The sequence below is a fragment of the Propithecus coquereli genome, unplaced genomic scaffold (assembly GCF_000956105.1).
Source record: "Propithecus coquereli isolate 6110/MARCELLA unplaced genomic scaffold, Pcoq_1.0 Scaffold119, whole genome shotgun sequence".
Lineage (NCBI taxonomy): Eukaryota > Metazoa > Chordata > Mammalia > Primates > Indriidae > Propithecus > Propithecus coquereli.
Window position 1 is genome coordinate 5823442 of NW_012135969.1, and position 13085 is coordinate 5836526.

General features: G+C 53.0%; 1 protein-coding gene across 6 annotated transcripts in view; it reads left to right on the forward strand.

The window, feature by feature from the left end:
- Positions 1-9915, forward strand: part of NFE2L1 (nuclear factor, erythroid 2-like 1) — a 12488-nt gene extending 2573 nt beyond the window's left edge. For 2 of the 6 annotated variants that reach the window (XM_012662227.1, XM_012662220.1), the window contains exons 3-6: positions 4770-4982; positions 5484-5573; positions 5801-5959; positions 6711-9915. In XM_012662227.1, the coding sequence (XP_012517681.1) occupies positions 4770-4982; positions 5484-5573; positions 5801-5959; positions 6711-8057 (1809 nt within the window). In that variant the 3' untranslated portion in view covers positions 8058-9915. The remainder of the gene's footprint in view (positions 1-4769; positions 4983-5483; positions 5574-5800; positions 5960-6710) is intronic. The other 4 variants (XM_012662258.1, XM_012662234.1, XM_012662242.1 and 1 more) reach the window with 4 other exon arrangements.
- The last annotated feature ends 3170 nt before the right edge of the window (positions 9916-13085 follow it).

Genomic DNA, 13085 nt, shown 5'->3' on the forward strand with positions numbered 1-13085 from the left:
GGGGCTGGTCCTAAAGGACTGTGGTTGCAGCACTGAGCCCTATAAAGAACCAGATAGGTTGCGGGGGGCCATGGGGGGCGGCGAGGCAGGGGGTGTCTCAGGCACTGTTCCTAGATAGGAATGGTCTGAATTGTTTGAGTTTAGGATTGGGGGCTGGGAGCATCTCCCTGTGTTGAACCATTGACCCACCTCTAAATGTACTGTCAGGGCAGTGGGAGGTTCCTAGCACATGCCCGGGTGTTTACTGCTTGGATTTCAACATGAGTACTGGAGGCCTGGGGTGGGGGAGGGAGTCGTGTTGTGACGGGCTTGGATGTGGTGTATATCTGTTGCTAAGGCACAAATATTTTGTGGACTCTTGCCTTGTACCTCCCACCACATCAAAACACATACATACCTTGAAGTTCTTCTTTGTGGTCAGGCCTGTTATTGTGATACGGTCCTGATAATTCAGCTCTCCTGGGCCTGAGCCAGAGGGTAGATTTGGATAGTTATTCTTGGCCAGGGAGGGTCAAGGCTTCCATTCTTTGCTGAAGGCCAAAGCAGGGAGTAGGGAAGAGAGGGCTGGGAGCTAGAAGAGAAACTTCGTTCTGCTGCCCAAATTAACTTGCTTTTAGCTGTCAGAAGAGATCTTTAGCTCCTGTGACGTGGCTGACATACTGCTGGGCAGAAAGTGATGCAGTTCTTTGCCTTGAACTATGCAAATGGCTGCTGCCGCCCCTACCCCACCAACATGATAAGACTGCTTTGAGCTTTGGGTCTGTCTGGCTCTGGCTTGCCACACAGCCTTAAAGAGCTGGAGAAAAGTCCCCCTGCACTCCTCTGGCCATTAGGGAAGGAGGCCGGATTGTGCTGTGATGGGTTTTCCGAGATGTGGGGATATAGAGGGATGTGAGGTTTTGTTGTAGATGCCGCAGAACTTGGGTCTTTCTGCCCACCAGATCAGACCACGTTTTGCCTCCCTCCCTGCATTGGAACCTGTTCCCTGAGCTGAGTTCTCTGAATGTGACTGTCAAAGAATATGGCTTGTTACAGGCCAGTGGTCTTCAACTGGGGATGATTTTGCCCCCCCAGGGGACAGGTGGCAATATCTTGAGAAAGTTTTGGTTGTCGCACCTTGTGGTGGAGGGGGGTGTGATACTGGTGTCCAGTGGGTAGAGGCCAGGGATACTGCTTAACATCCTAAACAATCTGGGACGACCCCAAGCAACAGATTTTCATCTGACCACACTTGTCAGTAGTGCAGAGATAGAGAAACACTGCTCTGTGCTGGGCTGGCTCATACTGGATCTACTTTGGGAGGGACTAGGAGTATCTGAGCATGAGAGCCAGGAACATTTCTTAGTTTCAGGGCCTGTTGTCTTAGCTTCTTGCAGGGCCACTTGGAACTTCACCTCTCTTCTGCGTCCCCTTCCCCTTTCCTTCAGTGGGCTGCAGTCTTGGCATAGTGTCCTGATGAAGTGTGCCTCCCAGCCTCTGCCCCAGGGTAGCTCCTTCAGGGCTGGGGGAACTCGGTTTGCTCCTGGGAACCCTGGAGCAAGTGGAGAGGTAACTCCATTCCTGTTCCTGCCAGGTGCTCTCCTGGGATGGGATGGGATGGGATGTTTTGGTTATAATTGAGTGGGTTGCGGCGGGATGGATTGGGACTTTGACTCTGCCTTCCTCTGTTTCTTGGCCTTCGTGAAGGTTGTGCTTTCCCTGACCTCTGGCCTTCACTGCTCCTTGGGAGATGGGGTGGGTCAGCATTAGGGGCCCAGGCTGGGCATGGGGGAAGGGAGGATTGTTATGTGTCTAGAACAACATTTCCTCAGCAACTCCGGGATAAAAATACTCAGGTCCAGAGCATGTGACAGGCACTGCTGGAGCCGGTATTATCCCTGGGGTGGTGGTGCTCCCCGCTGCCAGGCCTGTCCGATGGACAGCCATAGGCTAGGCCCTTGTCAGGGATAGGATTCCCCTCGAGGTTGGCACTCTGCCCAGAGCAGGGGGGTGGCCTGTTTACAGCTCTTTCCAGGCTAGGAGCAGGCTGTGACCAGAGAGAACATACTGTCTCTCCGACCTGACCTTAGGCTCCAGGGGAGCAGTAGTGAGGAGGGAGCTGCATTTCATCCCTTGAGAAGCCAGTCCAGGGAGTCTGAATTGTGATACTGATGCTGTCGTGGGCTTCTTTCCTGATTGGAGAGATGTGGGCCAGGGGTCAGGCAGAGAATGCTCTTGAACCAAGCTGGGCTGAAAAGGAGAGCAGTGGGTATGTTTGTGGCCAGGACATTGCGGAGCACCTGCCTCCCGAAGTGCAGGGCTTCAGGGTTGTTTCTTCTCTTGTTTGGGGCTAGGCCTGGTCGCTGTGACATTGCTACACATGTGCAAAAATGGCTTTCCTATTTTCGCTAGTCTGGCCTGTTTTAGGGTGACAGAACCCCTGGTTCATGGTGCGCCTGGGCACCTTGCGTTCCTGCCCAGCCTGGCCTGTGGTCCCTGGCCTTGAGGACTTGCCACAGCCTTCCTGAGAAACAAGAAAACTTCCACTTCCAGCAAAGAATTTAGATTCTGGGAGAAGCTGCAGGAGGAGTGTCTGCCCAGTCCTGAGTGGGCTGGATGAGCAAGATGCGACAGGAGGGAGGAGAGTGGCACCCCTTCCCCCAGGGCGCTCTTACTGCGCCACCCCAGCTGACTGACTGGGCTGGGTGGGGCTGCCCGCCCCTGGGTGCATCTCCTCAAGGAGACGGAGGCGGCCCAGGGATGGGCTGGTTCCTTGCGGCAGCTTCTCCAGCTGCCCTGGTGCAGAGATTGGCTCCCGTCTGCAGCTAGGTAACAGGCGGTGGGAGGGGATTGGCTCCTTCCGCATCTCCAGCGGAGACTTGGGGGAGGAGATTGGCTCTCGGCGCAGCCTAGGTAACGACAGTGGGAGGGGATTGGCTCTTTCCGCAGCCCAGCTGCTGACCTGGGGGAGGGGATTGGCTCTCTGCAGCCTCAGCAGTGACCTGCGGGGTGGGAGGGGGAGGGGATTGGCTCCTTGCTGCAGCCTAGGTAACAAGTTTGGGGGGCGTGGGGAGGGGGAAAGAGGGAGGAGCGGGAGGATAGGCCCAGGAGGGAGCTTGCTTTCCTCTGCAGCTTGAGCACGGAGCATGGGGTGGGAGTCCCATCTCACTGCAGCCTCTGCGGTGAGCTCAGGGTGGGGGCTGCTGGGCGCCTGAGTGGAACTGGGGTTGTGAGGTGGGAGGGGGCTGCTCAAGGATGGAGGAAGGGGGCTGGGCTGGGCCGCCCAGGCAGCAGCACGGGCGGGGCACCCTCCTCGGGCCCCTTGGAGCTAGCAAGGGGCCACCCTTCCAGCCTGGTGTGCTCCCTGCAAGCCACGAGCTCCTTGCAGCCCCCTGTCCGGCTTCCCGGCACCGGCTGCCCTGGGGCTCATCTCGCAGACCATGACCCGCCTGGACCGCAGCTCTCACAGTGGTGGGGGCCATGCCAAAGGCAGCCGGCCCCTTAACTCTTTGCTGGCTGGTCACCAGGTGGCCCAGCCCCCTTCTGCTCCGGGGTCCAGGGCTTCTGTTCAGGTTGGTGTATGTGGGGAGACTAAAGGGAGTGGTACATCTGGGAGGTCTTAGGATCGGGAGGGTTATGGTGGGAAAGGGATACCTGCTTAGGGCCAGGAAGGTGGGTCTGATCTAAGGATATTACTTTCTGGAAAGTGTCTGCTTTTTAAACCTGAATGGAAGGCAACACTTTAGGGTTTCTTCAGACTTGTAGGGGAGGGCTCAGCCACAGGGGGCGGCATGTATAGGAAGCCCAAATGGCTCTATTTATTTGGGTTCTATGCTGGTGGCAATGGGGTGGTAGTTGGTGCAGGAATGTTCAGGAGCCACCAGGGTAGAGCAGAAGGGAGGCATTTTGGTGCCCAGGGTGGCAGTCGTAGCTGAGCAGTTGATGGGGGTTGTGTCCTTGAGTAGGCTGGCTGATGGGGAGTCGGCGAGTCCTGGGGTGTGGTAAGGAAGGGACACAGTGGGGCTGGCCTGGGCAGGGGTGGGATGCTCAGGGGGTCACCTGACTGCCCGAGGCTCCCCCAGGGTGGAGGCAGCTTGCCAGGATCAGCTGAGAGTGGGAATTCTGGCAGGGGTGGATCTTGAGGTGAGCCTGGGCTTTAAAGTTGTGGGTGTTCAGCCTTACTCTTGCTGTCAGCTGGGGAAGGGGGAATGGCTGTAGGAAGGGCTGGAGACAGCATGTCGTTGTCATTGGTTGCATCAGGTGGTTGGAAATGCAGGGATTTTCCTCTCTAGCCCACCCCACCCCTTTATGCAAATGAAATGGCACCACAGGCTGATGCAAGCCTGGCCACTGCTAAGCAATTCTGCATGACAGATCGCCTTTGCCTTACCTGGCCAGCTTCCTACAAACCAAGTTTTAAGGGGTTCCCATTCCCAGAATGAGAAGTGTCTCCTGATTTCCCCCCTTCTTATGTAGGAGTGAGCAGCCCGGCCTTGTGGCCTGGGTGTGTCTCTAGTCTGGATCCTAAGCCTTTAGACCTTTGTGGTGATAGCCATGCTAATGGTTTTCGCTAGTGGCTCTTTTTGGGGGAAGGGGTAGTGTCTGGAAATGGATGAATGGAGGCTTGCTGGTGCAGAGGGGCAGGGGGTAAAGGCTGGCAGAGTGCAGGGCTGGGAGGGGGCGTCACCGAGGACTAACTGGAGTGACACTAGTAGGGACCTCAGAGGGACAGGATAGGGAGGGGGGGCCCTGGGACCCAAAACCTAAAGTCATGGTGATCTGTCTTTCAGGACATAGATCTGATTGACATCCTTTGGCGACAGGATATTGACCTGGGGGCTGGGCGTGAGGTTTTTGACTATAGTCAGCGCCAAAAGGAGCAGGATGTGGATAAGGAGCTGCAAGATGGAGGCGAGCAGGACACCTGGGCCGGTGAGGGAGCTGAAGCTCTGGCACGAAACCTGCTAGTGGATGGAGAGACCGGGGAGAGCTTCCCTGCACAGGTACCGCCACCTCTGCCAGCTGGGCTCTTTTCTCCTCCCTATTCCCCCGAAACTCACAAACTGCCCTTCAGAAACTTCCCTTAGAGAAGGCAGGTTGTGTCTATGGGGGGGGGCCCTGAATTTCTATTCAGGGGGACCTGTCTTCGGAGGGGGGACCTGAATTTCTATTCAGGGGGACCTGTCTTCAGGGGGGCACCTGAATTTCTGTTTTGGGTTCTATTGGGTTGGGGTCTATAAGTCACAGCAGCTGAGCTGAGGAGGGGGGAGTGGACGGCAGCAAGCGCAAGAGGGCCTTGGCAACAGACAATGCAAAGGGGGGAAGCATCTAGCATCTTCCTCCTTGCTTCAGGACTCTTCCACTCTCCCTTCTGTTATCTCTGGGAGTTTGGGATTAGGGGAATGGGAGGGAGACTGCAGACCTGCAGCCATGCTGGGGAAGAGGCTTCAGCCCCAGGCACCCAAGGCCCAGATCAGCCAGACTTACAGTTGCTATTGCCACAGGTGCCTGGTGGGGAGGACCAGACGGCCCTGTCCCTGGAAGAGTGCCTTAGGCTGCTGGAGGCCACCTGCCCCTTTGGGGAGAATGCTGAGGTGAGCAGGACTCCAGGGAGAGACCACCAAGTGAGCAGAGCAGCCTGCACCTGGTGTGTCCCTCCAAGGCTGAGGGGCCACCTCTTGGTTCTGGCCTTGTCCTGGCTGCTGGGGGTGAATACAGAGGAAGGAAGAAACAGAAGCAGACTCTAGGTGGTAGTCTCTGGGAGGAAAGCACAAGGTGGTCTTTCCTTCTCCCTTGTTAAAGTCTCTGTGTTTTGCCCTAGTTTCCAGCAGACATTTCCAGCATCACAGAAGCAGTGCCTAGTGAGAGTGAGCCCCCAGTTCTTCAAAACAACCTCTTGTCTCCTCTCCTGACGGGGACAGAGTCACCATTTGATTTGGAACAGCAGTGGCAAGATCTCATGTCCATCATGGAGATGCAGGTAGGACAGGGCACAAACCTATCGGATTTTGCATATGGTGTCTCAGTTGCTTTTCCATCTCTGGGGAGAGAAAGGAGTAATACTTTCTCTGTCTGAGCCATAGGAAAGTGGGGACACTGGGAAGGTGTCTCCTTGGGGCAGTGGGAAGTAGAATCAGGAATGAGGTTTGGGTTAAATAAAGCCCAGGACTGAGCCTTCCAAAGCAGGGCCTGCCTCCTAGGCGTACCTTCTTCCTTTCCTTCAGGCAGATAGTCACGTGGCTCAGTGCGTCCAGGGTTCCAAGTTAACGATACCTAACACTCACATCGTGCTTTACAGCTTTCGTAGTCTCACTTGGCCCTCACAGTCATCTAGTCAGCCCTTTATTATTTCAAAGGTGAGAAAATTGAGGCTCAGAGAAGTTAAGCAATGTTCACATGGTCACGCAGCAAGTGGTGTGGCTAGGTTTTGCAACTAACACTACAAGGTAGTGTTAGTGTTTTCTTTCTCTCCCTCCAAGATGGGGAGTCTGGCCAGACATGACCAGGAGCTGGTCAGTCCTGCATTGGGGTGGAGCCCACACGAAGGAACCTATCTCTGCCAGGCCTGGTGGACAAAGCAGGGCCAGGAGGTGACACTGTGGGCTTTGGTTTCCAGTCTCTTGCCTTTATACCCATGCAGCTGTCTGTGCCTCTGTTGGGTCCCTGCAGTGTGTGAGCACCAGGGCAGGGGTCTGCTCCTAGTGAAGAGTGGTGTTCTTCTCCCCTCCCAGGCCATGGAAGTGAACACGTCAGCAAGTGAAATCCTTTACAATGCCCCTCCTGGAGACCCACTGAGCACCAACTACAGCCTTGCCCCCAACACTCCCATCAATCAGAATGTCAGCCTGCATCAGGCATCCCTGGGGGGCTGCAGCCAGGACTTCTCACTCTTCAGCCCTGAGGTGGAAAGCCTGCCTGTGGCTGGCAGCTCCACGCTGCTCCCGCTGGTCCCCAGCAATTCCACCAGCCTCAATTCCACCTTTGGCTCCACCAACCTGGCAGGATTCTTCTTTCCACCGCAGCTCAACGGCACAGCCAATGACACAGCAGGCCCCGAGCTGCCTGACCCGCTGGGGGGTCTGTTAGACGAAGCCATGCTGGATGAGATCAGCCTAATGGACCTGGCCATTGAAGAAGGCTTTAATCCTGTGCAGGCCTCCCAGCTCGAGGAGGAGTTTGACTCTGACTCAGGCCTCTCCTTGGACTCCAGCCATAGCCCTTCCTCCCTGAGCAGCTCTGAAGGCAGCTCTTCTTCCTCTTCCTCCTCCTCGTCCTCTTCTTCCTCCGCGTCTTCCTCTGCCTCTTCCTCCTTTTCCGAGGAAGGTGCTGTTGGCTACAGCTCTGACTCTGAGACCCTGGATCTGGAAGAGGCCGAGGGTGCTGTGGGCTACCAGCCTGAGTATTCCAAGTTCTGCCGCATGAGCTACCAGGATCCGTCGCAGCTCTCCTGCCTGCCCTACTTGGAGCACGTGGGCCACAACCACACGTACAACATGGCGCCCAGCGCGCTCGACTCTGCTGACCCGCCGCCACCCAGCGCCCTCAAGAAGGGCAGCAAGGAGAAGCAGGCCGACTTCCTGGATAAGCAGATGAGCCGGGACGAGCACCGAGCCCGAGCCATGAAGATCCCCTTCACCAATGACAAAATCATCAACCTGCCTGTGGAGGAGTTCAACGAGCTGCTGTCCAAATACCAGCTGAGCGAGGCCCAGCTGAGCCTCATCCGCGACATCCGGCGCCGGGGCAAGAACAAGATGGCGGCGCAGAACTGCCGCAAGCGCAAGCTGGACACCATCCTGAACCTGGAGCGCGACGTGGAGGACCTGCAGCGCGATAAGGCCCGGCTGCTGCGGGAGAAGGTGGAGTTCCTGCGCTCCCTGCGGCAGATGAAGCAGAAGGTCCAGAGCCTGTACCAGGAGGTGTTTGGGCGGCTGCGGGATGAGAACGGGCGACCTTACTCGCCCAGTCAGTATGCGCTCCAGTACGCTGGGGATGGCAGTGTCCTCCTCATCCCCCGCACGATGGCCGACCAACAGGCCCGGCGGCAGGAGAGGAAGCCAAAGGACCGGAGAAAGTGAGCCTGGGGAGGAAGGGGGGTTGACATTCACCAAGACCGAAACTGGAGAAGGGCTGGGCCTGGACCTGGACCTGGACCTACAGCGGGGACTTTAATGCCTTCTTATCCAATATATTCTCAGATGGGATGACTGCGGGTCAGTGGACAGGAAGAGGCGGGCGCAGGCGCTGTCTGGCTCGGCTCCCCCACTGGGGTAGGGTGGAAGTGGCCAGACCATTTGGGTGGACAGGGTCTTCACCCTACCCCTTTCCTGTGAGGCAAGGGTGGTGCCAGCATTGCTGGAAGTAGAACAGCTGTGCGGAGCGAAGGCCCACGAAGGGGAAGGGGGGACCTGTGGGAGGAGAGGAAAGTAGGAGAAAGTCTTATTCCAGGAAGGAAGAAAAGAAAGAAGGAAGGAAGGAAACCCCCAAAAAAATCAAAGCGGGAAGAAAATCAAAGGGAAGGTTAAGGTTGGCTTTGGCCAGGATTCCAGGCAGCAGGTTTGAATGACTCGGGTGGGCCTAGGTTACTGGTGTGATAAACCCCATTTCACCCCAGGGGGGCACACAGACACAGGGTGGGGTTGGGGAGGGGCTTGTTAACTTTCTGCTCCTTGCACTTTGGCATCCCTGAAGGGGAGCTCTTGGATATTGTCGCCTGTAATGTTTCAATCTAATGGGAACCACTCGTACTCAGCACTGGCTTGGAGGTTTAGGGTCAAAGGATAGAGTGAACAGGAAGTGGTCACGAGGCTCCATGTTGCGTGGCCCCAGCACTACGCATGTCACTCACTGCCTTGCCACTGCCATCTCCCTCCATGCTCCAGCCACCCCTGAGCTGAGGCTCCCACTGTCTCCATCAGAGCCTGCATGTGAATGCTGTACTCTTCCTGTCATCCCGTGTCTGTGTCCCATCCTGCACCTCTCACCCCTCACGGCTGCCTGTAGCTCTGATGTAGCTGGGTGTGGTGCTGGCAGTGCTCCGGGTACTGGGCCTGTGGCCTTCCCCCTCTAGGAGCTTCCGTGAGGCAGGGGGGTGGGATGGAGGGAGAAGCCAGTGCACCACCCTCCAGGCAGTATTCAGCACAACACTGGGGAGTGACCCTTCCCTCAGGCCTCTGCCTACCAACAACTGGGCTTGTAACTTGGAAAACACAAAAACTACAAAACCCAGCAACTACAAAAAAACTAGTCCTCTTAGAATTTCTTGCGCTTTGATTTTTTTAGGGCTTGTGCCCTGTTTCACTTATAGGGTCTAGAATGCTTGTGTTGAGTAAAAAAGGAGATGCCCCAATATTCAAAGCTGCTAAATGTTCTCTTTGCCATAAAGACTCCGTGTAACTGTGTGAACACTTGGGATTTTTCTCCTCTGTCCTGAGGTCTCTGTCTGCTTTCTTTTTGGGTTTCTTTCTAGGAGAATGGGAGGTGCATGTAATGGGGGCTGAGAGCACCCCCCCACCCAAGCTCTGGGCCACAGGCAGCTTCCCCACAGCCCCAGCTTAGCACAGGTTCCTGGAGGACTGCCTGGGGGAGGCAGAGATGGGGAGCCAAGGCGGCCAGATGGTTTCAGGACCACAGTGTCTTTATTTTTAACTACCACTGCTGCCCCCAGCTCTGCCAGGCTCTGAAGTACTGCCCCAGACTAGCAGGAGTGAGTTGGGGGAGAAAAGCACTGATTCCTCTCTGCATGGGGGGGGAAGAGGGTTCCTAACTGAACAGTAGGGATAGAAGGTGTGAGCCTGGGAGTGCTTTTATAAATTATTTTCCTTGTAGATTTTATTTTTAATTTATCTCTGTGACCTGCCAGGGAGAGGAGAGAAAAAGAGAGATGCTGTTGAGCACATGACAAAATAAAATAAAATAAAATGGATGATTCATTCTCAAGTGCAGTTTTTACCCACTTTGAATTTAAATTGAGAGTAAAGGAAACAGGCCCCATGGGAGGGAAAACTGGCCAGTGTGTGGCTGAGGCAGAGCACACACGGGAAGGTGGGTGGAGAGCTGGAAAGGTTGACAATGGGGAATTTAAAAAGAAGTCTTAAGTGCTGTATTGAACCTTCCAGGCAGGTGTGTACTTTACAGAGTTGCCAACTGAATCCTCTCAGAGGAAGGATCCAGGCCTCTTTTGACCTCCCACCTGTCACAGAGTTAGGATAGGTGGAGGTATCATCTGGCTCAGCTCCCTACCTGTCCACCTGCTACAAACCATTTTTAAGCTTGACTGTGCTGTTATTTCTCTAGTGGCTCCATCTGCCAAAGGGGTGCAGAGCATTGGAGTGTAGTCATGATGTTGAAAACCTGAGAAGTCAATGGGACTAACACGTGGCAAGCACTACAGCATAACCACGAGCAGGACCGCAGAACAAGCGAAGCAGGAAGCCAGGCCCAGGGCTTAAGTCGTTGGAAAACCTCCCCAGCTAAGGTGACTAGAATCTGTTCTCCCTCAAAAAATCTGCTCTAATACCCAGCCTCTGGAGAGCTGTAATGCCTTAAGGTTCCTTGGGGTGAATGCTGGAACTCCCACACGCCCAGCTTGGGACGGGTGCTTGGTAAATGCCTGAGGAATGAACGCTCACTTGGCAGTCTTCGGTGAGTTTACTGGACAAGGTGTAGAAGTTGTGATCCTCATAATGGAACCTGTGATCTTGACCTCCTGGGTACCACTCTGTAACCTGGCTCAGCTCAGTCCTTTCATGAAGCTACTAGAGTTGTCATAAGTGGTGGAGCGGAATTCTAAGAATAGCGCTGATTTCTTATGTTTCAGTTTACAAGGGCTTTCCCTCCCCCCAGTCTCTAGTTAGAAATGGTCGGTCATATCAAACAACTCTTTCCGAATTACGAATTGGCTAATGATGTCTGTAAGCCAGATAAAACCAAGATTCTTAAAGGGGGGAAAAGACTAAAAATTGAAAAACATTAATTCATGCCAATAATTAAAAATACAAATTATATACAGAAGGGCAAACTGTGACAAGTAAGATTCAGTTACTTAATGTTTTTGTGTCCTTTCTAGAGATGTGTATATAGTCATGTATTGCTTAATGACCAGGATACGTTCTGAGAAATGCGTTGTTAGGCAGTTTTGCCGTGCGAACGTCAGAGAGCACTTACACAAACCTAGGTGGTGTAGCCAACTACACACCTAGGCTATGTAGTGTAGCCTGTTGCTCCCAGGCTACAAACCTGCACAGCATGTTACTGTACTGAAGACTGTAGGCAACTGGAACACAATGACATTTGTGTATTTAAACATATCTAAATGTAGAAAAGGTACAGTAAAAATACCTTATTATAATCTCATGGAACCACTGTCACATACGTGGGCTGTCATTGACAAAACGTTATGTGGCACATGCCATCATATATGTATGTTTAGTAGACAATCAGGCTATAACTTGTTTGGCCACCTTTTTTTTTTAACTAAGATTTTAGAGATTTGAAAAATTCCTCTTTACGCCTTTGCTAGTGTTGTCCCTGTTCTAAGTCAGTGTATTTTTGTTAATACCACCCCCCACACCCTTACAGAGAGATGGAGTTTTGTCTAGGATCTTGCTGATTAGCTGGGGCATGGGGCCAAGTGGGTCAGCGCTGCTGTGGGGCTGACCTCTTTCTGCTGGCAGGTAGAGTGGGTGTTCTAGCCTCCAGGCTTTTTCTGGCAGGAGGAAGACATGAGGACGCAAGTAAGGCCTCCTAGATCCTTAAGTGCAGCCTTTTGACTGAATCCAAATTTTACAGAACAAATCCTTTTATTAAAAGGGATACAGCAGATAAAGATGAAGCTTTTCTTGCCTCCTTTGGTGCTTATAAAAAAGAGCAATCTTGAAATCGGAAGGCAGCAGGTTCCCCACCCCTGACGTCCACCTATGATAGGAAACAAGAGGTCCTGGGCCAAGGCAGGGAGAGGAGCAGACCTTAGGCTTAACTAAAGACCAGACTCTGCAAGACGACCTGCTTGGGTGGGCCTGGGAGAGCTTGCTTTGTCTTGACTTCAGTAGTCCTAAGGCTTCATTCAAACTAATTTTCCACACATCTTACTCATGTTAAGGAGATGAAAAAGACCCACTGGTTCAACCACTGCACTGTGTGGATCTCACCAGTGAAGCTGGGGCTATTTTGGTATCAATAGAAATAGAATATGTAAGTCCCTTGCATAAAAAATAACATCTCCACTACCCTCAGGTCTCCTACCTCATCCTGTAGGCACTGACCAAGAGCAACAACTTCAGAAGCGCAGACTAAATAATGTAGTTTAGGGCACTCCGTGGTGAACAGGTGGACAGCGAGAAGTCTGTTTCCATACTGATGCTATACATACACAAACAGGTACTAGCCTGGTGTGCGTGTGCTTGACTGTCATGCGTGGTTCTTGTTTTCCTATCACTGATCCATCTGGTAATTGAAAGGGACCCACAAACCTTCACCTTGCCATATGTCAATGGACCAAAAACAATAACCCTTCTTTTCATCTTTACTTTCTTCTCAAGGAATTCGATCATCCTGTCTCTGGTTCTGAACTTTGTAGTGGAGAATGAGAATTTGGGGACCCTGGGGAAACATGTGAAACTTAACACTAGGAGTTCTAGTCCTTGTTCTGTCAGATCTTTGAAAGCTCAGGTCTGCCTGAATTAGTTGAGAAACAGAATCTAGTGCACAAGTTGTCTCTGGAAGAGTGAGCATGGGACCTTGTTAAAGAGGTGTGTTTTCAAAATCAGGTGGATAGAAGTCCTTGCTTTTTTGAGTACACAAAAATACCAACAAAGGTATTAAAGCTGGTTCTTTTCAGCCTAACTTAAAGAATGGATAGGTTGTACAGTATTTTTTACTTAATTCCAGATGCTACTTCAGCACAGGAAACAAAACCTAGTTCACTTGGGGAGGGGTGGAGAAAAGACTAGGAGTTAGCACTCTGCCTTCTGTGTTAAACAAAAGTTTAATTAGGCTAATACAGTTTACTTAAACATGCCAATCCTCAGCTAGGGGCTGCAGCAGTAATCGAAGAAATGGGCTAGTGTCTCAAAGCCAGGCCTCAAAGTTGCCAGGCCTCAAAGTTG